The 26,598-nt window shown below is 45.4% G+C and overlaps 1 protein-coding gene across 11 annotated transcripts in view; it reads left to right on the top strand.

Moving 5' to 3' along the window:
- The window catches only part of BCAS1 (brain enriched myelin associated protein 1), a 94,310-nt gene that overhangs the window by 8,457 nt on the left and 59,255 nt on the right, over nt 1-26,598 (top strand). For all 11 annotated transcript variants that reach the window (XM_045980742.1, XM_045980735.1, XM_045980738.1 and 8 more), the window contains exons 2-4: nt 872-948; nt 3,274-3,352; nt 23,889-24,460. In XM_045980742.1, the coding sequence (XP_045836698.1) occupies nt 877-948; nt 3,274-3,352; nt 23,889-24,460 (723 nt within the window). In that variant the 5' untranslated portion in view covers nt 872-876. The remainder of the gene's footprint in view (nt 1-871; nt 949-3,273; nt 3,353-23,888; nt 24,461-26,598) is intronic.

Below are 26,598 nucleotides of genomic sequence, written 5' to 3'. Positions count from 1 at the left end.
TACCACAGTTGCCTCTTGCCCCCTCGCCGGGCCCCTGTTATTTCAAGGATTTACTTAAGCTCATTGCATGAAATCCTATGTGTTTGGTTTAGCAAGCACTTAGATATTACTTATACTGAGCCAAACATTATTCTTACCACTTTCCTTACCACACTACCACAAGCATTCATCACTGAGTCCGTGTAGCAGGTCTGTGAGGCACAGAGAGCCTCGTTCACTTGCGCAAAGACACACAGCAAGGAGAAGCGGGGTGGGGGGGGTCAAGGCCAGGTTCTGTGCTCCTAACCACTGTACCATGCTGAGTTGAACCATCAAAAACGGCCTTAGACGATGGACTTACTACCTACCCACCAGACTTTATTACCTACCCACCAGACTTTAGCTCTATATTTAATTATAAATATATAATTACAAGTACCTCTAAGTACTATGAAAAGCAAAAGCAAACAAACAAAAAGCCAATGCCATGAGGAGTTTTAACAAGGGGTCTTTAGTTTGACAATCAGAGAATACTAAAAATTGTAAGTATTATATTTTAATTATCTACATTCTAACATTTCCTTGATACAATAGCTGTGCTGGGCTAAAAGAGAAAAAAAAAATGTTATCTATCCTGAACATATTTTTCATGATGATAACGATTTCCTCCCAGCAGCTGAAAACGGGGGTTGCATTGGACTTAAACTTTACTGAATATAGGAGTCCCAAACCTTTTCTCATTCCCCAAAATAAATAAGAGCAATTGACCTAACTTGGGCTTGTGGTAATACACCCACAGTAACCAGTCCATTCCCGACACTTAGCTTCATAGGCGGGAATAAGATTTTTGTTTTAATTCTTCCCTCTCTTTCTCTTTTCTTCTCTGTTGCAGGAACAATGGGTAACCAAATGAGTGTCCCGCAAAGAGCTGAAGACCAAGAGAACGAGCTGGAGGCAGAAGCTAACAAGGTAGTGTAGTTAGGGTCACGGGGCCATTCGCGACTGACCAGCAGCTAGATTTGGGGGTGACCGCAGAGTGAATGCCTGTTTGGTGCTCATCACACAGACATTACTGACGATGTGCTGCTGTTCCCATGGAGTCTTCCGTTGTATTCAACGCTCCAGCATCCATCCAGGAGCTTGTTAAAGATGCAGGCTCCGAGGCCTCACCTAAGGCTTCCCGAATCCCAAATTACAAGGCAGGGAATCTATGCAACCTGGGTCTTCAAGGACCTCCCAGGTGCATCGTATGGGGCCAGTTTGGCCCTGACCGCCAGGTGGTTCTCAGCTGTGGGTGACTTTGCCTGCCCACCCCCCGCCCCCCACTCCACCAGGGGCACGTGGCCGTGTCTGGAGACATTTTGGATTGTCACAGCTCAGGGCTCCTGATCTGGCGGGTGGAGTGCAGAGATGCTGCTAAGCTGTGCACAGGGCAGCCCCCAGGACAGGGCATGATCTGGCCCCCAATGTCAGTGGTCTGAGGAAACTCCAGGTTCGGGCCAGCAGCTCACAGCCTCGGCTCCACATCGGGATCCCTGGCCGGAGTAGCACCGTAGACCAGTTAGATCAGAATGAGCGTGGCAGTGAGGGCCGGCCGCGGCATTTTCAGTGCAGTGGGCGGGGGCTCTACTGGTTTAGGAACGCTTCTCTTAGGAGACTGCGCTGGAGGCCGAGGGCAGGGACACCCCAGCTCCGCTCCTTAGACCTCCTGCCACCGAGTGGCCGAGAGCCTGCACTTCCGCAATCCATACCACTGAAGACTTGGAGCCCCGTCCGTGATCACGGAAGCCCCCGCAGGAGGTTTACAACCCCCTACGAGCTAATATCGACCGTCTCAATGGAGAATTCCTGCCCAGAATAGAAGGCTGGGTTTGAAGCAATGGGCTCGAAACTCCGGTGCCTGCAGAGTGGGTGTCAAGCCTGAGTGCGGAGTCCATCGTCTGGGAAGCTTTGCAGACAGACTCCCGCTGCCTGGTCCCTCCTGACAGCAACTGAGACGCAGGCTGGGGGGGCGGGGTGGGGGCTTCAGCAGTCCCTCCAGCTCCCAAGTGACTCCTCATCTGGGAGCCTCTGGCCTCCGGGGGCTTGGCAGGGGGCAGTGACAGAAGGGAGGGAAGCGGGCGGCAGTTACCTTCAGGGGACCGGAGACCAAGGGTCGGTCCATGGGTGAAGGGTGGGCTCTGGCCGACAGAAACCAACCAGATGTTCCCAGTCTGGTTTGTCATTAGCGGTTGGAAAACAGGGTTCATGAACTCTCCTGCTTTTTAAACACTGGCAATTGATTCCCAAAGACTTGAAAATAAAAACTCTGTGAGCCAAAGAAATCAAATTGGCATACCCAGGATTGCCCCAAAGGGGATGCCGGTCGTGAGCTCGGGACCAAACAGTCGCACAGGTTAGAAGTTTCCTTGTCGTGATTTCTTGGGAGGGTTAATGACAGATGCAAGAACGCAGGCTTATTTTAAACCCTTAAGACCATTATAAAAACCTAAAAAAAAGAAAAGCCTTCTGTGTCGCTCCCACAAGGTTCCCGCCTTCAGGAGTGCCGTCAGACTGTGGTTTTCTCTCTGGGCATTTATTCACAGATACTACCCTACCCACGCTGTCGCAAAATACGATGTGCAGAGTAATTAGCACATAATCAATATCCAGTTAGTGTCAGCTATTGGTGGTCTCATTTAGATGGCCTTGTTACTAAAAGAACATTATGTAACAGACATTCTCTCTGTGGAACATTTTTCTTTCTGTGAGAATATGTACATACGTACATACGCATATACATATATATATGTATATAAGCTTCTTAAATTTCTGCGGCAAATGTCAAGAATAAAAACAATCAGGGCAGGAAATTGGAACAAAGGTTCCAACAGTGAGGACGGAGGGAGAGGGTGTGGAGCAGAAGGAAAGCCACCGTGAACTTCCTGTATTTGACAAGTTTGTTGACTAAGGGCTGGGCTGAGGACGACGCTGTGTTTTCGGGAGGGTGGCATGTGGTTAACCTCACGGGTCTCGGGGATCGGCGTGTCCAATTCTCTCTCCCCACTGATTAGACGAGTGTCCCTGTCAGCTGGGCGTCTCACTGCACAATGGGGTCCATCCTGCCTGTGTTCGTGGGGCTCTCTGAGATGAATGGCTTACTCAGTTCCCTGAGGCATGATGGGAAGCTGGGTAGTTTCCAGAAACATAGCCTTTAAGTTTCATTTGGTGATGCACCCTGTGGCCTTGAGGTTCATCCTTGAGTTCCGATTTTCCCCAAACACCTGACTACGAATGCCACATATTCTGTTGCAGGGGGCGTCTGAGTGTGAGTGTGGTCAAAATGGGACGCCGGTGATGATATCGACCTGTGACATTCCATTCTATGACGAAGGTCAGTGCCACGCTGGGGAAGTGGGCTGCCCCTCGGGGGCTGGGGAAGGGTCTGCGGATCCTGCGTATGGTGAAAAGAAAATGCAAGGCTCGAAGCCACAGGCTCGCTTTGAAAACGTTAGTGTTAGTGTCCTGGGGCCACTGGGACAGTGTCACAAACAGGGCAGCTTACACAGCAGAAACGTGTTGTCTCACAGTGCTGGAGGCCACAGGTCTTTTCTTTGAACTGTATTCAGCTGTATTCAAAAGGAAAACCATAGACACAGAAATGAAGGTACAGACCATGAGCCAGTGGGGCAGTGGGTAGGTAGGACAGAAAAGCACTTTCTGAGTTCTTCTGAGCATCACAAGCAGGAACCTGTTCTCTGCCCCTGTCCGAGCTCCCAGGAGTCTCAGGTGTTCCGTGGCTTCCAGATGCTGTCCTCTCTGTGCACGTCTGTCTGCGTGTCGCATGTCCCTTCTATAAGGACATAGTCATATTGGGTTAGTGTCCATCCTAACTGACCTCATCCTAACGTGGTCGTTGGCAAAGATCCTGTTTCCAAGTGAAGTCACAGGCACTGGGGGTTACGGTTCAACTCTGAGCAGCACCCATTGCTTCTGAGTATGCGTAACCGCTGGAGGAGGGCGAGATCTCCTGCAGATAAGACAAAAGCAGAAGAGTGAAAACACGAAGAGGTTGGCATTTGGAGTTGGACAGACTGAGGTTAAAGTCCCTGCTCTGCGGGGTGCCTGGGTGGCTCAGCCGGTTAAGCGGCTGCCTGATGGAGTCACATCAGGTGGTCTGGGATGGAGCCACATGCCAGGCTCCCTGCTCACACAATTCCTGAGAGGGTTAAAGGAGCCTGTCCATCAAGCATGTACACATTACCAGCACTTAGGAACTCCACAGAAACTGGTGAAGTAGACAAGGAAACAGAATCTTCCCTACACAAGGCCAGTTTTAAAATGGGATGATACACTTATCTATTTTATTTTGTCCTGCATTAGAAGACTATAAGTTCAGTGTATCAAAAGTGGCTGGGTTCTACTTTGCGGAGAATATATATATATATATTTATATATATATTTATATATATATTAATTAATTAATTGATTAATATTAATTATAAAGCTGCCTTTAATTAATATAATATAAATTAATTATAAATTGTATATATATAAATATATATAAATATAATATAAAATATATTATAAATAATATAATTAATTAATATTAATTATAAAGCTGCCTTCAGCTTTGCGGAGAATATATATATTAATATATATATAAATATATATTAATTAATTAATTTATATATATTATATATAATATATATTATATATTAATTAATTAATTTATATATTATATATAATATATATTATATATATTAATTAATTAATTTATATATTATATATAATATATATTAATTAATTTATATATATATATATATATAAACTTCTATAAGAAGGAGAAGTGGTGGGGCGCCTGGGTGGCTCAGTGGGTTAAAGCCTCTGCCTTCAGCTCAGGTCATGATCCCAGGGTCCTGGGATTGAGCCCCGCATCGGGCTCTCTGCTCAGTGGGGAGCCTGCTTCCTCTCTCTCTCTGCCTGTCTCTCTGCCTACTTGTGATCTCTGTCTGTCAAATAAATTAAAAAAAAAAAGAAGAAGAAGTGGTCAGGGGTAACTCTGGAATCCACCTGCTGGCTTTCCACCTCCCAGCTTGTGTCCTTAAGCAAGTTACTTAAGCTCTCTGGACCTCGTTTTCCTTATCTATAAAGTGGGATAACAATGGTGCCTATAATATAAGTATCAGATTTAATAAAACACCTATTTCAGTGCCTGCCATACAGCAAGTGCTCCATGTATCATCTGTGTTTATTATTTTATGATTACGGTTGCTGTCATTTGCATGTAAGTTTCTGGGTTTCAGTTTCTTCTTCTGAGCAATGAGGAAATGAGTCCTATTATTGGTTCTAGAGGTTTTAGAACACCCTAGCGTTAGGGGAAAACTCCTTTCTTTATATTCTACTACTCACGCCACATTGGACACCAAATGTGTGGGGTTTCCATACCAAGCGATTCTGTGACGCTTCTGGGTGTCCTCCATCTCAATGGGGTTCTGACTCTGTCGACCTAAAGGTAACATGAGCCCCCACAGGCTGAAGCCTCAGTTCCTGAAGACTGCCTCCCGCTTTCACACGCGGTGGGTGTTCCACTTACCTGTACAAATCCGAGATCCCCATAAGCCGCACTCAGGTTCAGTCATGTGCTAGAACGGCCACAGACCTCGGGAGAACCGCTGACTTACTAGATGACCAGTTCATTATAAAAGGATAAAAATCAGCCACAGCCAGATGGAAGGGAGGCATAGGGCAAGGCAGGAGGGCTCCTGGGTTGGGGGGGCGGGGGGAGGTTGATATGGAGCTTCTGTGGCCCAGCCAGGCACACACCCTCCCTGCAGCCAGCTCTGTGAACTCTGTACTGTAGGGATTTTTGTGCATGCTCTATTACACAGGCATGATTGATTAAGTCATTGGCCATCGGTGATGGAACTCAATATCCAGCCACTCTCCCCTCCCCAGAGATGGGGGATGGGGCTGAAAGTTCCAACCCTCTAATCACAGGGCTGGTTCCCCTGGCAACCTGGGCCCCCATCCTTAGGGGCTTTCCAAAGTCACCTCATTAACATAAACTCCGAGGTAGTTAAAATGGGCTGGCTTGTTATGAATAACAAAAGACGTCTTCATGGCTCTTATCATTTATATGATAAGTTTTAGGCAGCCTGTGCCAGGAATGGGGACGAAGACCAAATAGGTATTTCTTTTCTATATCACAATATCATTCCTGAGGAGTTTATTAAAAGCTTAGATGGCAGGGCCCCTCCCATAGGTTCTATCTACGATAAGCTGAAGTGGGGAGGTTTCTGGAGGATTCTGACTCACCGCCAGGATTGGCAATCACTGGATGAGAAAAGGCCCCAAGTTTTCCTCCCTTTAAACCCTGTGGGTCAAACTTAAACTTTGATGTACACCAAATGGATTGTGTTCACAGCAGCAGCCTTCGATGAGGGGGTAAAATCTGGCCGTTGAGATGGACAGGCTTTGAAATGAGAATCATACCATTTATATAATTTACAAACTGTAGATGTTTGTTCTCAAGAAGTTGAGAGGCATTGAGAATATAATACGCCCTACAGAAATGTCTTTATCATAACTATACGATCATTCCCCTATTTGTAGTATAGGGCACAAAGGCAAAGACTGTGTAGGAAGAACAAAAGAACATAGGGTTGGGAATTGAGAAAGACTCCTCCTTTCTCCCTCCCTTGGTCGCTCTCTCCCTCCTTTTCTACTTCTCTCCCTCCTTTCTTCCCCAACATCCATCTATCTATGTATCTATCTATCTATCTATCTATATCTTTCTATATACACACACACACAATTAATAAATTATATACATATGCAAGGAATACATATATATATGGAAGGAATTCCTAAAAGGAGGAAAACAGGTTACAGAAATACAAGACGACAGTCTGGAATAGCATATTGCTGTTTGAATACTGACGCATGACAAGGGAAACAGAGAATCGCATTTTGGTGAGTCATGGGTTCCTTGCATTTAGCTCTAGTTGCCCACAGCCTTGCTTTCAACTTATCTGGCACCCGCTGGAGAATCTGTAAAGAGTTTAGGTTAATCCTCTGAGGTCAGAATTCTGCCTGTCATTCACTGACAACTTGAGTCCTATGCAACTCGCTTTGGAGTGATTATCCCATTTAATGAGGAAGGCAGCCTATTATTACCATCTTGCTGTTTTTTCCCCAGATTATTAACTAAGTTATAATATTCAAAGCAGTTTTTAAGGAGGTATAAAAGTAGGATTCTGGGAGCCTTTTTTTGCTTCTTTTGACAGAAGTCTCTAGCCAAATCTTTTGATGCACATCTGTGTTCATCTCTGGTGGGGTATATATATACCTATGCCCATAGAGAAAAGTCACCATAGAAAGAGATAAGTGGGATTCTGGGTGACTGAGTTCCTTCTTTTTATCTATATTTTTCCCTATGATGATTCAACAGTTCATCACCCTGCAAGAACGTTTCCTGGGAGGGCTCATTAAGAAGGAGGGATGCCAGTAGGAAGGAAGGGTAAGAAGCCAGGATGCGGGATTCGAACCATGGCTCTGCCCTGTGAGCTTCTGGAAGTTTCTCTGGTCTCTGTCCTTTGATTTGCAAAATGGGAATGATATTCATTCCTGGTAGAACTAAGCTTCTAAGCTCATCATGAGGCTGAAATGATAATATGTGGGATACTTAGAAGAGTGCCTGGCAGGTGGGAAACACATGGAGAAAGTTGCTTGTGCTGGCTTGGATTTAATGTTGATGCTCATAAAGGCTGTCATTACAGTTTGACGTTCACTGGATTATCTCTAGCATAGCTTTTATCTCCGGGTGGGTCCAATGTACTCTCAAGGGCCCTTCTAAGGGGCAACCAGGGGGAGAAGAGAGGGATAGAAAGAGATATCACAGAAGGAGAGACAGATGAGAAGATTTTGCAGTGCTGGCCTCGACAGGAAGGAAGGGACCCTGAGCCAAGGAATGCAGGGGTCCCCTCCAAGCTGTAAAAAGCAAGGGAGAGATGCTCCCCTAGAGTTTCCGGAAGCTGATGCATTTTCAACGTCTGACCTTCAGAACTGTAGGATAATATATTTGTGTTATTCTGAGTCACCGCAACTGGGGTGACTTGTTATAGCAGCAATGGAAAACCAACGTGAGCGCACTCACACTTTGGCATCTAATAGACCTGGGCTGAGGTCCCAGCTCTGCCACCCACCAGCTGTGGAACCTTGGCAAGGAATCTGTGTTCTCAGACAGTCATCTATAAAATGGGAAGAAGAAGAAGAAGAATAGCTTCGGTGGAAGGTGTAGAATAGTGGCTGGCACAGGGTAAATGGATTGAAACACAGGAGACAAGCAAACGAGAAGCAGAGCCTGATGAGCTTCGTGTCCCTTGTCTCTGGCTTTCTCCGTCACGTCCTCCGACGATCTGAGACTTCCCACCTGTGTGTTTATGCCTAGAACCTCACTGATCTTTGGAGAAATAAAAATGCCTCATTTTCTCCTTCTGCAACTCCTTTCTCTCAAATCTGTGACATTAGTTGTCACTCTAAAAAAACAAAAACAAAAACAAAACCACCATTCAGTCCTCAGTGCTATTGGATGGCAGAGACTAACGCAGGCTGTATCGACCAGAACACAGCATTTTCCAGAAACAGGAGACTGTCTCTGCTTCACCTGGATACAAAGTTTCTAAAATATAAACAGCTCAGGGGCGCCTGGGTGGCTCAGTGGGTTAAAGCCTCTGCTTTCGGCTCAGGTCATGGCTCAGGTCATGGTCCCAGGGTCCTGGGATTGAGCCCCACAGAGAGCCTGTTTCCCGTCTCCACCTGCCTCTCTGCCTACTTGTGATCTCTGTCTGTCAAATAAACAAATAAAATCTTAATATATATATATACACACACACACGTATATACACACACCCGCATACATACATATATATATACACACACAGATATATATATATATATATATATATATATAACATATATATAATATATATATATATGGCTTCCCTTTCTGTTACTAGTCAATTGTTCCCAAAAAGAAGAATTGCCTAATTTTGCTTTAAAAAAAATAAACTCAGTGGAATCATTTTATGGGGCTGAAAATTCGTACTTGAGCCACCTGTCCCTGCCCATGCGCCGACATATTGAGAATAGAAGCATTTGCCAATAGTGACGCCTGGGCGAGGTGCAATGGGAGCCCCAGCGCCAAAATTCAGAGCTACCCGAGATGTGAGAATGTGGGACCAACATCACCACGTCCCCATGTGAAGCGATCCAAAAGCAGGAAGAGGAAGGCCGACATGGGCCACCGCAGTCCGCCCTTCCCTCCTTTGATTGGGACAGAATGGGAGTTCTTTCCCAGAAGGCCCTGCGCGCCAGGAAGCATCCTCTTGATCTCATTGGCCAGGACTATGTCACGTGGCCAAGCAGGCGCAGGGGATGCTAGGACCGCCCGTCTCCGGGCAGCAAGCGGAGAACAGCGGCAGCGCGCTGGGGTGGATTGGCTGCTGCGGGGGGGGGGGGGGGGGTTGTCCGCGGCGCGTGCCAGCGTCAATCTCGAAGAATTACAGCTCAGGCCTTTCCAAAGCGGTAAGCGGATCTAGCTCACTTCCAAACATTCCTTTTCCCTCTCGTCCCATAGCCTTGCTGTGTGTCCTCTCACTGCACAAGCTCTCTGGGCTCAGCTGTGCAGCTGAAACCCTGCTCCAGGCCGCATCCACGCAGACACTTTCCTTTCTCCTTCCCCAGCATTGCACGGGCCCCGCCTCTTAGTGCATGGCCGAGACTTCCGAAAACTGGCGCCCTCGGGTGACCCAACGCTCCTTGCCCTTCCGCCCCCTTGCAGATAGCCCTGGGGAGTCTAATCCTTAGTGCTTTTTTTTTCTCACCAAAAACTCCAGGGGAGAATTTCTATTGGGTAAAACTATCCTATTACACTATTATGGTAGACGGTCTCCAGGTGGGCACATCCCTTTCTCCCCCGCCCCCCAAATAATCCATGTTTCCCCATTGTGGTCTTCCCACGGATTCCCATGGAATCCCGGCTAACCTACCTAACCCCTGATACAGAGTGGAAAGGATGACCCATGAATTCCAAGGCCTTAAGGAGCCCTGTAGGCTCTGCTTTTGTCTCTTGCAGCACTAGCTTTGGGCTACGCTAACCAGGGGGTCGGCCCGAGCGCTCTGAGACTGCCCTGCTGGTGACAAGAAAGAGGCAAATGCCCAGCTAGGACAGACCTGTCCTGTCAGCCCAGCCCAGGACAGACCCCTGGGCTACACAAGCATGTACTTCCGTCTAGCTCAACGGGTACAGTGTTTAATTCATTGTTATCGGACGGCCACAAACTGTTCTAAGGTGTGGATATATCAGCCTTCATTGAGCCATTACTCAGGGTGGGCATTCATTTTTCTGTTTTTCCTTCTCTCCATTCCAAACAACTTTGCAGTGAACCTCTTGCACAACCTTCTTATCCTTTGCATTTTAGATAGTATCTTCCAGATGGGGAGGGGGTTGGCTCTACAGAGAATGGCCAGAGTGAGCGCTTCTGGGTAAACTGCGCGAGCTTAAACGAGAGACTTCACTTCCCACCGCATGGTGTTATGAAGAGAAAATGAGATCATGCTTGCAAATCCCTTCACTTGGTGCCTGAAAGGATAAAAGACGGCCATTACAATGATGTCTCTTCCTGGAAATAGGGGTGGTGCCTAATTTTTAATCCACATTAGAATCACTGGGAGGACTTTTTTTTTTTTTTTTTAAATCCCATTACCAGACCCCACTTAGAATCAGTAAATCAGAAGCTCTAGGGGGTAAGACCCAGGCAGAAATCTTTTTTCAAGTTTCCCTGGGCACTAGTTATTTTGAAAGCTACTCATGTTCAGCCATGGTTGGGAACCACTGGGAAGGCACTCACATAGAAAATTCTTTATTCACACTTTTTTTTTCAAAAAACATTGGCATTTCTGTTTTAAATTCTTCCAAGACTTTTTTTGTCCCTACCCTGGCTGACACCCTGGACACAGCATTCTGTTCTAGGGTGCATACAGTCAGATTTCCAGCAGCTTCTGTTGAGTAAAATGCAACTTGTTCTTTACCTCTCTGGACTGAGAAGAAGCCCAGACACCATATTCTGCTCAGCACATGCAGACATCCGACATGGTTTCAGGAGCATGGGCGATATTAACTTGTCCCTCTCTGAGGGAGGCCAGGAGAGCCCAAGAGCGACCCGGGGAAAGCGTGACAAACAGCAAAAAGAGAAACAGGATGGTCATGGGGACAGCTGCACATTATTTCATTTCTCTCCCCCAGGGTGCATTTTAATCAGATCGTGAAACACCATCGCTGGCTTGCATCACAGTTCTAATCCTACAGCAGACTTTTCAAAAGACCTTCTCTTCATATCCTTTTACCACACTAGGAAGAATTTGCCAACACTTGCCCTGCCCAAAAATAAAATAATAATAATAATAATGATAATAAATCAGGGAGACCAAGGAAATGGTAAGCTGCCCTAAACATTTCTGGGAGTTTCACAATTAAAGCAGCAGGTCAGTGGGTGAGATGTGCCCTGTGCAGAGAAGACCTCAGAGGCCACGTGTTTCTGAGAACGAGAGAACTGGAAACTCAAGCAGAGTCTGGCTCCATTCATAGGCACGAAAGCTGCGATGTACAGCCGGTTCGCAGCTCTGAGCCCAGAGGCCCTACCAAAAGCCCCCAGCGGATAATCAGCTATTTCCATGAAAGCCTCACTTGAGAATTTTCAGATGACATTTCCCTATTCAAAACAAAACAAAACAAATCCCTACACATTGTGCGGGATGAACACAATGCCGGCCCTATCAGCAGATCTCATCGTTGGCCACTTCTGATAACGTACAGTTGTTCTCTCTACTTTTCATCTCTCTACAAAAATAACATAAAAAAAAAAAAATCATCATCACCCTTAGGTGATCCCAGCTTGAAGCGACTAAACATTTAGATCCTCTAGCTAATTAAGTCTAAGGGTGCTTGCTTGGTTTCTGGACCCACCAGACCTCCTGCCCTTGACAATGCACTCCAGGATATGTTGTCACCAGGGAGGGACCTCATGGTAAGAGGTTCCCAATGGCTGTGTCCCCTTTTGAAGTCGCCTATATGTGTCATTCATGAGCTCTTTTTAAAATGACCTCTGAGGCATACATCAACTCCAGGTGACTTAAAAAGTTGGGGGTCCAAGTTTGCTGAGCAGGGGGTCAGACTGTGGAATACGGAGACACCCCCCGAGTCATGCCTTCACTCCAGTACGCAGGGCCCATTCGGCCTGGTGAAACCTCCATCATAGGCACCGGCTCATTAGTCACAGTCCCCACTGTCACTGCTGGGCCTGCCCCACGCTAAGCGGAAATAGGCCAACTGTTCCTTCGGTCCGCCTTAAATCCCATTCCAGACCTCTCCTTTCAGCCTGTTTTTTTCTTTTCATTATTTGTACCTGTTTAAGTGACTTGGGAAGGTGCGGGCCTTAGTACGTATCCATTTAAACGTTCCCAATAGTATGCAGAATAAAGTAAGACGGGAAAAACATCCTCACCCTGAGTCTGTCCATTTCCCATTTCCTTCCTTAGAGGCAAGCATTCTTTACCATTTCTTAGGCCAGAGGGGTTCCACCTGGGCACATGTTAAAACCGGCTGCTCTGCTTTTCAGCACTGCATTTTTTAAACGAATGGGAAGATTCTATACATATAGTTGGACCTGGCTTTTTTCCCTTACTAGGTGATTTGGAGAATGATAATGTGTGTGGAGGGTTTCACTGGATGGGCATGTGACAATTTATTTAACCGGGCCCCTATCGATAAGCTTCTAGTCTTTTCTCAGGGGTACAATGGCCAGCAAATAGCGTGTATCTGTTCTGTGTCTTTGTGACTCAGTGCAATTATATTTATAGGATAATATTCTATGATTAGAAATTAGAGTTCACAAGGCTTGTGAAATTTTAAGTTTTGGTATATATTACTAAGTTCCCCTCCCCAGAGATTGCCAAAATACACTGCCACCAATGATATATGGGGGCTGTTCTTCTATTCCCTCCGTCAGGTTACTAAATATCTCCCTTCTCACCGGTTCGATAGGTGGAAAGCCAGCTCTCCTAATTTTGCTCATATTTAACTCTTCATGACGTTGAGCATCCTTCCATATGCTTAAAAACCAGCTGTGTGCCTTTCCTCTTAACGCGTGCTCACCTTCGGTGTTCCATTCCCCACTCACTCCCCCCACTGGATGTTTCTTTATACAATGTCTTCTTTTTCCAAAGTCAGATCTAACTCACCCACCACAAAATTCATCCTTTTAAAGCCTGCCGTTCAGTTCTTTTGAGTATATTCACGAGGTAGTACAAACCACGTCCCCACTATCCCCAGAATGTTTCCATCACCCCAACCCGAGACACGGGGGGCAGGCTCAGTCATTCCCTGCAGGCCCTACCCCCAGCCCCTGGCGACCACTAATCTGCTTTCCGTCTCTATGGAGAGACGTCCGCCCCTTCTGGGTATGTCATGTAATTAGAATCCTGCAATGTGTGTATTTTATACCCGGATTCTCTCACTTAGCGCCATGTTTTCAAGTTCACCCGTGTCATAGTTTGTCACCATGCTTCATTTTTTCCTGCGGCTCAATACAGCTCCACCGCCCGGATAGGCCAGGTCTTGGGTATCCGTTCATCCGTTGACTGCCGGACGTTTGGGCCGCTTCCAGTCCTTCAGCTCTCGTGAATAGTGCTGCTGTGAACATTTGTGTACACGTCCTCACCTGGGCATGCGTTTTCCTTCTCTCAGCTGTGTATCCAGGAGTGGAATTACTGGGTCATCCAGTAACTCTGTGTTTAACTTCCGGAGGAGCTGCTGAACTGCTTCCAGAGCAAGTCCGCCATGTTGCCTTCCCGCCACCCCCCAACACAGGAGGGTTCTGTTAGGTCCGCATCCTCGCCAGCACTGCTGATGGTCGGTCTTTCTCATCACGGCCATCCTGCTGGGTGTGAAGTGGTGCCGTGTGGTGGTTTTGGTTGCCTTTTCCTAATGGCCCATGAGGTTGAGCATCTTTCTGTGTCCTCACCGATCATTCACGTGTCGACTCTGGAGAATATCACATCTTCTTGATTTGGCTGCTTTTCCCCGTCCTTCTCCCCAGAGCCTCTTGTCTCATAGTGCTTTCTGGCTGGCTACTCCTAGTCCCCAGAGTCCCAAACTAATAATTGTCACTCTCCAGCAGTGTTCTATGGGGCACGAATTCCACCTACCCCACTCTCCATGTCCAAGGCTTATCCTTGGTGTTCTTGTCCTTAGAGGGCACTGACAGAATAAGACGTGACCTCCCCTGGTATGTTTTTACCACTTAAGATGTCTTTTATGTTGTGTATCTGATCAATGTTCTTGCTGTTTCCGATCCCCGCCACCCTTGGGAGTGGGAGAAAGCCACACTGTCACCCTGCTGCTGGAAGTGTGCATCGCTACTGCCCTTTCTGGGAAAGAAATCGGGCTGTATCTCTTTTTAGAAATGAAGTGCACATCGATTTGGGTGTAGCAGCTGCACATCTGTGCCTCTGTTTCACAGAAATAAAGCACTTGTTTAGGATTTATGAACACAGAAGTTTATCTCAGCACTGTGTGTAATAGAAAGGGAAACAATTACTTGGGAACTACCAAAATGGTCATTGATTAAGGCAGTGGCTTAAATATCTTTTGGTATATTCATACTAAGGAATATTATGCAGTTATTTAAAAAAAATAAGAAGGGGGGTACCTGGGTGGTTCAGCTAGTTAAGCATCTGATCTCAGCTCAGATCTTGATCTCAGGGTCGTGAGTTTAAGCCCTGCTTTGGGCTCCATGCAGAGCATGGAGACTACTTAAAAAAAAAATAAGATAGATTCGGGCATATTGACTGAGAGGAATAACTGTGATTGTCAGTTCACTCAAGTGGCTTTAACAAAAATACCTCAGACTGAGGCAGATGTGTTGTCTAGTAAAACCTTCCTGGTTCACAGATGGCCACCTTTTCACTGGGTCCTCGAGCAGTGGAAGGAGTAAGGGAGCTCTCTGGAGCCTCTTTTATAAGGGCACTAATTCCATTCATGAGGGCTCCACACTCATGTCCTAATCTCCCAAAGGCCCCACCTCCTAATACCACCAGCCTAGGGGTTAGGATTTGTAGTTATGGACTTCATAGGGTCATGAACATTCGCTCCGTAACAATGATAGATAAAAGCAATAAAAAAACTATATCTAATCTGATTCAATTTTTGTAAAAACCAAGAAGAACAAACACAACCCTTGTGTACCTATATCTGGGATGCTCGTATGTATCTGTATGAGCGTGAACCAAGCTTGACAAGCCATGCAGGGTCACAGATGCTAGTTATCTTGCCATGAGGGTGGAAGATCCATACAGAAAAAGAAAAGAATTAAGAGATAATCGTTTTGGGTAGTAAACAGATGTTAAATGTGTATTATAATCAAGTTGAGAAAAAAAAATATTGAATGTGTCTTTCATTGGCAATATTGGCTCCCCTTGGAGCAATGGTGGCTTAGTGCTTGAATTATCTTTGTACGTTCCAGATTTCTGCAGCACATGAATGACGGGAAATCTGTGAGCGGAAAGGAGAGTGGGAATGGTGAGGTCCACTAATACAGTCTCACCCCACAGTGACTAGCAAATCACTGTTGGCTTTGGAGAGAGCACAGGGTGAACAATTACCTTTTGGCCACATGATGTTGGAACCCAACATTAAAACCCAGCATTTCCATCGCTAGATGCGCAGACGCGTAGTATCAAGCTGATCGTCAAGAACCTTCAGCTCAAGACACCCCCTTTCTTTTATTTATGCTGGAATTTCTTGGCCAGGACATCATGGCTATTTCATATTGAGATGAAAAGCATGAAATCTGATCAATCCGTGAAATGTCCAAATCTAACATCTCCCTCCATGCTCTAAGTATCTGCCACATGAATCCTCGTCTCAAGACCTAGAAAACAACAAATGCATTTGCACAACACAGAAAGCCACCATTGTTTGATGTGTCATTTGACTCCTGCAGCAGGACCTCAGAAGGGTCTTTTTTGTAAAACTTTTTGAGTTCTTCATCAGTTTTCCCAAGGGCCTACTCTAACCCTTTGATACTCAAATATAATTCTCTTTTGAAGAGCTTAGTGGGTCATCACCTAGTTTCCCTTCTACCTTCCTGTCTTCTTCCGTGAACTCTTTGAACTCTGCCAGATTCTCACTCGACAAGAGCCACGTGTGGGATCTGAGCAGTACTTTCCATGACTCAGCAAACTCCTGCGTCTTCTGCAAGGTTTGCACTTCCCTTTGCAGATCATGTGCATTATATTTCCGCCCTACTTGTCCTTTTTCCGGATGGGTCGGGATATTGACACACAGGCCGGTGTGGCACAGGAAGGGATGTCTGAGGGGGAAATAACTTTTGTAAGCAGACACTTCCTTTGTAAACGAAATTATGATCGTGGCCTCTGCTTCCCTCTTTAACCCTAAGAACTAGGAGGATTTGGATATGGATTTTTAGAAGAAAGAACACCGCCTCCGCCATCACCAGTTACTACAAGGGTTGCTACTCTCGCCATTATTATAGTCAGGGTCCCTGGGCACTTGCTATGCCCCAGACTCTGGACTTCGGCCTTACTTTTCCCTGACGTAATCCTGTTAAATGCCAAGCACCGTTGGAGGCCCTGGGGACACAGCTGTCATCAAGACAGACCAGGTGTGGGTCTACTTGGGCTTACTTTCTAATGGAGGAGAAGCAAAATGAATTAATGAGACCATTTCAGAGACCAGGGAAGGGACTGCTGAACCCAAAGAAGAAAGGGAGTGAGTGGGAGGGTGACCTGAGGCTTGAATGACAACAAGGTAGCCATGGAAAGATCGGAGGGGTGGAATTCCCAGGTGGAAAGAACTGCTAGTGCAGAGAGCTTCAGGTGGGAACGAGGTTGGTGTATTAAGAGGAGGAACCTGGGCTGAGCTGAGGCTCTACCACGTTGGGCAGGGTAGAGTTCTGGCTTGATTTTAATTGGAGTAAAGCCATCTTTGGATAGTTTTATGCAGATGAATGACATGATCTAACTTTTATTTAAAATAAAACAAAATCACACACCAGTGTCTCCCAGATGTGAGAAAACATGTTTTTTTTTTCTTCTTTATTCTCTTGTGCATAGTTTCTTGAAGATCCACTAACCCCATTAGCCAAACTTTGTCTGCTTTGTTCTCTCCCTCTCTTCTGTTCTCGCTTCTATAACAAAATGTCAGGGATTTGAGCTTTGGAATCGGGCAAACATGGGTTCTAATCCTGACTCCACCACTTAAGAGCAGGATGATGTCTGAAAGGTGACTTTTCTTCTCAGAGCCTCAATTTTCCCACCTGTAAAATGGGAGTGGTGATAGTACCTAGTGTATACATTTGCTGTAATACATAAATACAATGCTTCTTGTTATAGACAGCATTTACCATAATGCCTGGCACGTGGGAAACATTCAGTGAATGAACAGTTGTACTAGTGAAAATTTGAACTTTGCCACATGGGGAAAAAAAAAACAACAACCAAAAGATAATCCTTCCTCAGAATTTCTGAATATTGTAATAGAGACTGTGTGTGTGTGTGTGTTTAAAATATGCAGTAGAACTCTGAGGAAGCAGCTTGCTCTGACTGAGAATACCTGATACTTAGAGAGTAGGAAACATTCCTGAATCTTCTCTGGCCCAGATTCTTAGATTTTTGAAGATAAATTAATTCATATCATTACTATTTTTAAAAGTCTTTCCGGAGCACTCAAATGTATAGGTTAAACCATCAGAATATTTTTTTCCTTGTGACTTATATTTGGAGATATAAAATAGTAATTATAGTAATAATATATTGATAGAACAAAAAAAAAACCCACTAATTTTTCTTAAGAACTCACCACATACCCACAAGCAGTAACCACCTTGTAGTAAACATTTCATTTGATCCTCATAATGATCCTTTGAAGAAGGCATTGTTATTTTCTTGCTCATTTTATAAGAAAATTGAGGCATAGAGATATAAAATAATTCAGCCAGATCCCAGACAGATCTTCCCTACCTGGGATGGGGCTATTTCCCGATAAGTCCATTGTATGTTGGAATTGGATTTATGGGCACCTGGGTGGCTCAGTAGGTTCAGTGTCTGCCTTCAGCTCAGGTCATGGTCCCAGGGTCCTGGGATTGAGTCCCATGTCAGGATTCCTGCTCAGCAGGAATTCTGCTTCTCCCTCTCCCTCTGCCTCTACCCCCACCCCCCACCCACTCATGTTTTCTCTCTCTCTCTCAAATAAATAAAATCTTTAAAAAAAGAAAGAAAATACATTTACTATACATATATACATATACATATATTTACTATATAAATAAAATATAAAAATATATAAATACATAAAACATACAAAAATACAAATATATTTACTATAACCTACGAAGCCTAGCCTACCTTAAACGTGCCCAGAGCACTTCCACTAGCCTGTGGTTGGGCAACATCATGTAACACAAAGCCTATTTGGTAATAAAGTGTTGACTGTGGCAGGTTCATGAAATATACTGAATGTTGCACCGAAAGGGAGAGACAGAATGGCTGTAAGGATACAGACGGTTGTCAGCGTACCCATTGTTGACCCTGCTGGGAGCTGCCAAGACCCAGCATCACTAGAGGGGGTCGCCTCGCATATCGCTGGCCCAGGAAAAGATCGAAATTCGGAATTCCTCGTACAGTTTCTGCTGAATGAGTATCACTTTTGCACTTTGTAAGGTCAAAATACACAAGTCCCAGCACTGTAAGTCGAGGACCATCTGTATTTCATATTCGAGAGTCAAACCGAGGTCCTAACAATGACACCAAAATGCCACTGGAGATAAGTTCTCAATCACATGTCTGCCTATGATGACTTTCTCTTAAAAAGTCACACACATAATACAAAATATATTTTCTGTACTAAGAAGATCAAAATTTTCAACGCTCTCACATATTTGGGAGCTGTTGTTTGCATTCTCACTTGATTCCTTTTTATCTCCCTTAAACTCTTACACATTTTTTTTTCATGGAAAGTAAAATCTCTTTGGTATGTCGTCTGTGTGTCTGCTTTATGAGAAAGCTTTTTATTGCAACCAGATTTAAGATGAACTTCACTCAAGATTGTTCACAGTAACTGAAAGCTTGGTTCCCATCGTCCTGAAGGAACTTTTAAATTCTTTCTGTAATAACATGAGGAAGGCATGTAAACAATATTCATCTTTGCAAAATTATAAAACTTGTAACTCCAATGGGTTTTCTTCCTATTCACTCACAGATTGGATGTGTGTGAGTATGTGTGTGCATGTGCATGCCTGTACACATGCGTGTCCATTTAAATCGGTGTTTTAGGACATATCTCATTTCTAATGTTTATTGAAGGTCTCAAAAGTTGTAATATGTTTCCTGAAGTGGGTATTTTCCCTTTACTTTTACTGTGAAGACAAAGCATTTATGGCTTTTCTATCTAGCTTCTACTAACTTACTTCCTCCCGTTGCATTCTCTTTACCCTCCTTCCTCCCATACTAACTGCCTCCTAGACAGACTTGAAGAGTCTGGAGAAGAGGCTTCCCAGGAAGAGAATTATTTGCTATTACTTGGCAAGTGAAATGGTTACTGGCCAATTCCATAAAATTCTCTCCAAATCACTGAGTATGTACTTAATTTAAACTGGCAAAAATGAAAAAAAAAAAAAAGAAGAAGAAGAAGAACTGTTGGCCACATAATGGTAAATTTCAGCTTCAGGCATAGCTGGATCCAGGCATTCAAATTCTATCACTGGCTATTTCCTCCCTCAATCTTTAGGCTCTGCTTTCATCTGAGTTTGTTCTCGGGCAGGCGCTTGTGAATGTGAGGGCCAAGGCCACCACTTACAAATGCACTCCCACTGGTTTGCCAACCTAAGCATAAAGAGATTTACTCTGTTCTAATGGGTTCAGCAAAAGCCAAAGAATTAGTCTAGCCTAGATCATGTGCCCATGTAGGAGGTAAACATTTTAGCAAAGGAAATAGAATCTCTGGGTGTTAGACTTGAGTATGCACTCACCCAAATTTGGGGGATAGACCTTCATTATTATGGAATGTCCCATCTAGAAAGTCCTAGTTCTTACAAGTTATTAGAAATACTTTCTCCATTCTCTAACATCAGAAGGTGAAGTTTGCATCGGCTGTAATTTCTAAATGCATTTGAGGGCTAGTCTAGATACCTGGATGAAAAGAATTTATCCTTTATTCAAGTAATATATTGGCCTCTTAAAAAAAAAAGTCTGGGATGTCTGGGTGGCTCAGTGGGCTAAAGCCTCTGCCTTCGGCTCAGGTCAGGGTCCTGAGATTGAGCCCCGCATCGGGCTCTCTGCTCAGCAGGGAGCTTGCTTCCCCTTCTCTCTTTACCTGCCTCTTTGCCTACTTGTGATCTCTGTCTGTCAAATAAAGAAATAAAATCTTAAAAAAAAAAAGGCTGTCTAGAGACTACATCAAACTAAAAAGCTTCTGCATAGCAAAGGAAACCATCAGCACAATGAAAAAAGCAACCCACTAAATAGAAGAAGGTATTTATAAATCATTTATTCAATAAGGAATTAATATCCAAAATGTATGAAGAACCCAACTCAATAGCAACAGCAACAACAAAAAAATCTGATTAAAAAATGGACAGAGAATCTAAATACATAGACATTTTTCAAGGAAGACATACAGATGGCCGACTGGCACATGAAAAGGTGTTCAGCATCACTAATTATTAAGGAAATTCAAATACAAATCACCCTAGGATATCACCTCACATCTGTCAGAATGACTACTAAAAAAAAAAAAAAAAAACCCAACAGGAAATAAAAAGTGTTGGTGAAAATCTGAAGGGGAAAGGGGAAGACTATATATATATGTGTGTGTGTGTGTGTGTGTGTGTATATATATGTGTGTGTGTGTGGATAGATAGAGATATATTGGAATACTACTTGGCCATAAAAAAGAAGAAAATCTTGCCATTTGCAAAAATGTGGATGGACCTCGAAGATATTATGTTACATGAAATAAGTCAAGAGAGAGATGAATGCCATGTGATTTCACTGTATGTGGAATGTAAAAAGCAAAATGAATGAACAAACAAAACAAGACTTAGAGGTACAGAGAGCAGAGTGGTGGTTATCAGAGAAGTCAAGAGGGCTGGGAGGGGGTTCAGATGGTAACCAGACCTCCTGGGGCGGTCACTTCATCGTGTATACCAGTATCGAATGATTACTGCGTTGTGCACCTGAAACTAATATAATGATAGGTGCCAATTTTAACCTTGATTTTAAAAGTCTGTCCTTTGGAAGATTTTTTTTCCCCCCAAAGACTTTCTCTCTGAGTGAAACGCTCTTACTTACCACCGCTATTTTGGTTCCTGGCTGGAGAGTAAGGAAGGGAGGAAAAAGAGAAAGAGATTGGCGGATGCTCTTGGCATTTTGAAAACCCCTTCCTTGTTTTGAATCTCAGTCTCTGCCTTTTTGTCAACTGTTTCCTCTTCTCCTGGCATGGACTGTCCCCACGATTCATTTATATTCACTGTGATGCTTCAGCTGCCTACTGGCTTACTTGGCACCTGACACATCCGTCTAACTCCCTTATTCCCGCTCTCCCTCCTGCCTTCTCTTCCTGAGTGCAAGGTTCACCACAATTATGAATTCTGAAGCATGGGGAAAGGGAGAGGAAGAGCTGATGGGCATACCCAGTGCTCCTACAGGGTGACTTCCTTGGGATCTGAGATTGTAAAGAACCCCTAGTGCTTGTCACTGGCCTGTGGACCGTCCCTTCTGTGCTCCTCAGTGATGACCACCGGACAGGGGTCCGGCTCTCCCTTTCCTGTCTCTCCTTTTTGTTTGTTCCTGACTCTAGACACTGAGTGTTACCAGAGTTTGGCAAAAACAACTGGTAATCAAAGTGTGTACCCGTGTGTGTGTGTGTGTGTGTGTGTGTGTTCCACACGTATTAATGAGCTATATGAGCAGACCAAAAGATTCTCCCCTGTTCTCTTTTTGTCCGTTTCTCTGTCTTCCTGTAAACATATATTTTTTTAAGATCTTATTTATTTATTTGACAGGCAGAGATCACAAGTAGACAGAGAGGCAGGTAGAGAGAGAGGAGGAAGCAGGCTCCCTGCTGAGCAGCGAACCCGATGCGGGGCTCCATCCCAGAACCCTGGGATCATCACCTGAGCCGAAGGCAGAGGATTTAACCCACTGAGCCACCCAGGCGCCCCTGTAAACATATTTTAAAAGTGACTGGCTATGGGGCAACTCAGTCAGTGAAGCCATGATCCCGGATTGAATCCCATGTCTGGCTCTCTGCTCAGCAGGGAGTCTTCTTCTCCTTCTCCCTCTACCCCTCCCCACCTGTTGGGCTTACTCTCTCTGCTCCCTCTCTCTCACACACAAATAAATAAAATCTTCTAAAAAATTAAAAAATAAAAGCGCCTGGCTACAGCTGTATAAAGCAAGACACAATGCTGGCAACGCTGTGGGAGAATCTTTAAAGACAATCACAGTATCTGTCAGTTCTCAAACCTCTCCTACCGAAAAGGCAGCGTGCCGGAGTCTTTGCATACGTCCTCTCCCTGAACCGTCACAGGAGTGCTGCAAGGGAGCTCGTATCATCCCATCTTCTGTGCAAGGAAGTTCAAAGATTATTGGTGACTTGACCAAGGTCACATAGTTTATCAGCAGAGAATCTTGATCTTTAACGTTCATTCCAAAATTCATGGTCTCTCCTTTTTTCCTGAATATTGCCCTGCTTTGTAAAAGGCACCTGGGAAAGGAAAGCAGTTTGATGAGACCCAGGCAGAGGTCAAAGCAGAAACAGCGGGATGCTGGAAGCCAGCCCCTCCCCGGAGGAGGAGGAGGAGCCCACGTCCTCACGCAGCTCTGGACCCTACCCTACGCCTGACTCCATACTGGCCTGAGGTCTAATTTGCCAACCTGTGTGGACGCTTGCCCTTCCAGTCTTCAACATGGGATCTCCCCCCACCACCCCCAAAACCTAGGCTAACATAGGCCAGATGGTAAGACAGAGCGCAAAGGTCGGGGTCAGGTCTCTGTCCATAACCAGACTCTGCGACTTAGCAGCTCACCCCGCAGCTGTGTGGACAGGGACCAAGCCCTGTGGCAGCCACTTTTGTGACTCGTGGGTCATAATAACAGCTAACCTTAACTCATGTAATCTGCATCACAAAATTAGGAGATAAGTTCTACCATTTGCCTCACTTTGCCAGAAAATTGAGGCACAAGACGGTTAAGTAATTCAGATTCAAAGAGACAATTTAGCTCGGGGGTTCTCACGTGTGAGTGATTTTTCCCCCCTCCCCTGCCACCCCAGGGGACATAGGGCAGTGTCTGGAGGCATTTTGGATGGTCACAATGTGAGGGCATGGGGGGGCACTGACATCTACTGGGCTGAGGCCAGGGACGCGGCTAATCTAGGGGCTGAGGCACAGCAAAGAATGATCCGGCCCCAAAGGTCCATAGTCCCGAGGTGGAGAAGCCTCGTTCTAGCTCCAGAGTCCACGCTGCCTCCCCAGTGAAATCATGACAATTCGCTTCTCACGAGAGTCCTCCGAACCTGCCACCAGAGAAGTAACACGAGTGTCCCCAGTACGGTGCCTGGGGTGTGCCTTCCGCCAACCGGCTCTGCTCCTCGCTAAGCCCCCCTTCCTCTCTCCCAAGAGGAGCAGGGTCAGAGTTCTAGATAACCAAGCTCTGCTTCGCGGAGTGAGCGGACAGCGCAGAGCCCCCGCTTCATCGTGGCCTCTGTGTGTCAAACGCCTGGAGTCCATTATCCATCCTTGAATTTCCTCGCCGGGTTGAATAACCGCTGTTTGTGTTTGTGTTTACAGTCGACTTGGGAATCAGTGTCAAGGAGGATAATGTGGCCACTTCTTCCCCCAAGACAATGGAGATCAGCGCTGTCGCAGATGCCAACGGGAAGAATCTTGGGAAGGAGGCCAAACTCGAGGCCCCAGCTGCTAAATCTCGTTTTTTCTTGACACTCTCGCGGCCTGTACCAGGACGTACTGGAGACCAAGCCACGGATTCATCCACTGGATCAGTGAAGCTTGATGTCAGCTCCAGGAACGCTCCAGGAGACAAAGAACCGAGTGAGAGCGTGGTACTTCCGGTGGCAGCTGCGCTGGGGCGCGACCCACATAAAACCCCAGGCCAGAGCGCGGCCGGGGACGGAGGCTTCTCTGCCACGGGGGGACCGGCGCCCGCCCCACCTGAGTCCGGAGGAGCGGCCCCCTCCAAGCCTAGGGACTCCAGCTTCTTGGACAAACTCTTCAAACTGGACAAGGGACGGGAAAAGGCACCAGCCGACAGCCACCAGGAAGCCGAGGGTGCAGAGCATCAAGACCAAGCCCAGGAGGTTTCCGGATTGTCCAGGCCATCCGATGATGTCCCTGCAGAGAGGGTAAGTGCTGGACAGGGGCGATCCGTTTGGCGAGCACCAGCTCTGGGAGGGGGGCTCCGAGGGGCTGAGACAAAGGCACCTACATGGCTCTACAGTCACCAAGCGCCCCGACAAGGTCTCAAGCCGTCGACCCCTCTAGAACAAATAGCACATCGTGGTGGAGTGTCCCCCGTGTTTCTGGGGGTGGAAACATCTGTTTGCAGAGCAGTAACAGCTGTGGCGTCTGGTTTGTGTAAAAGAAGAGAGGAGGTGAGTTACATACAGATGAATCCGTCCTTCCATTTATCAAAGATAGAGGAAGACAGATTACATTTATGATCAATGGAGTCTGGAGGGAAAGGCATTAGCAGAATAAAAATGGTCCCTGAAAGACTTCACTACCCTGCCTGGTCTCAGTAGGTTGTTCCCCATTCCGTGTGTTTATAGGCTTTTGTTGGAATACATTTCATTTCTTCTTTTTAATAGCCTGGATTGATCTTTAACTATCTTTTGCACTAAAGTGTGGGTTTAAATAAAGAGCTTTTATAGCTCTGGGCAGGCTCTTTTATGTACTAATTATTTTCCAACAAGCTGGAGTCATATCTTTGTAAAAACTAGATATTTTTTTAAGGATGTGTCCGGAATCAGCTCCTTTTTTTCTCTCCCCAGCACAAAAAAAGGCAGGTTCTTTTGATCTTAAAAAAAGAGCATTGGCTTTTTATCTTAAGACAGTTTGTTTGTATGTGGGCTGAGAAAGGAACTCCTTGAATGAAAAAGGAAATAAAAGTTGTTATAATGTATTTTAGTCATTGGGCTTTTAAATAACAGTATTTTTTCCAAATTTGGGAATGCAGTCAGCAGTAAGGTTAGAAGCAGGAAAAAATTAGTTGGGCTCAGTTTTTCATTACAGGGTTCTGTATCATGGCTGCCAATTTATTTGTCTAAATAACAACTAATTGCGCTGCCCTGTTACTAATAGCACTGGGTATCTTTTATTGAGCACTTACAGTATACTGGGCTCTGTACTAAACACTACGTATATTATCCTTCTTAAGGAAAGCGACTCTCACTTTAGTCTGTGGTTTTAATGTACCCAGGAGGGTACATTAAAATTATATTTTATTTTATTTTTTAAAGATTTATTTATTTGACATACAGAGATCACAAGTAGGCAGAGAGAAGGCGGGAAGGCAGGCTCCCTGCTGAGCAGAGAGCCTGACAAAGGGCTTGATCCCAGGACCCCGTGATCATGACCTGAGCCGAAGGCAGAGGCTTAACCCACTGAGCCATCCAGGTGCCCCAAGAATTATATTTTAAATGTTAGGAAAGAGTTCAACTTTCTGGACAGTTACAACTGGGGAAAGACAGTCAGGCGTGTGTGTTCAGGTTCTTACTATCGGCATTCTTGCTGCTTCTGTGAATTTCTATGCCAAGAGCTGATTTTCAGATTCTCTTTCAAAAGTTTAAAAACTATCCTTCAAATGGCCGCTTCCCCGAATGCTCCAGCTCAGGGCCAACTGAAGAGCTTTCTGTATAATTCAAAGTAGGTCTTCAAACGCATCTGGGCATCACGTCTTTACTGAGTGTGACCCTGCCAGCTACAGGTGAGACAAGGCTAGAGGAATGGCCGTGACAGAGCCCTTGTCCTCAGGGACTTTCTGGTCCTACCAGAGAAGAGGTACAAAAGCCCTGAGATTCTTGTGCAAGGTGCCAAGTGCTCTCCTTGGGGAGGCTGAGTGCTGCAGGAGATATGCAGATACAAAGAGAATTGGCCTCGCAGGCTCAGGGAAACTTCCAGCAAAGTATAGACCTGGAACTGGAAAGTTGCTTGTCTTGGGGCTAGAAACTAGTCATCAATATTCATGAATATGTGAGAAATAATTTACTGCTTGACTCTGAGCAGAAACTCTTGAGTTCTCATTATTGGTCCTGGTTCCTAAGGCCATTTGAGAGTTACAACTTTGTGCATAAAGACATGTTCCCTTCACTTGGGCATCCAAAGCCAACCGGAATCAGCATCTTTTCCTCAGGAAAAGATGGAGTTATTTATGGGAAGAGGATGAAGGACTGAGCTTTGCCCATCTTGGGGCGGGTGTCTAGTGACTCCTCCAAATCCCCCCACCTTAATTAAGGAAACCAGTTTAGGATCTGATACCTGA

This window comes from Meles meles, chromosome 16 (assembly GCF_922984935.1).
Source record: "Meles meles chromosome 16, mMelMel3.1 paternal haplotype, whole genome shotgun sequence".
In the NCBI taxonomy this organism is placed as follows: domain Eukaryota; kingdom Metazoa; phylum Chordata; class Mammalia; order Carnivora; family Mustelidae; genus Meles; species Meles meles.
Note: the sequence above shows the minus strand (reverse complement) of the source record. Positions and strands in the feature narration are given on the sequence as shown.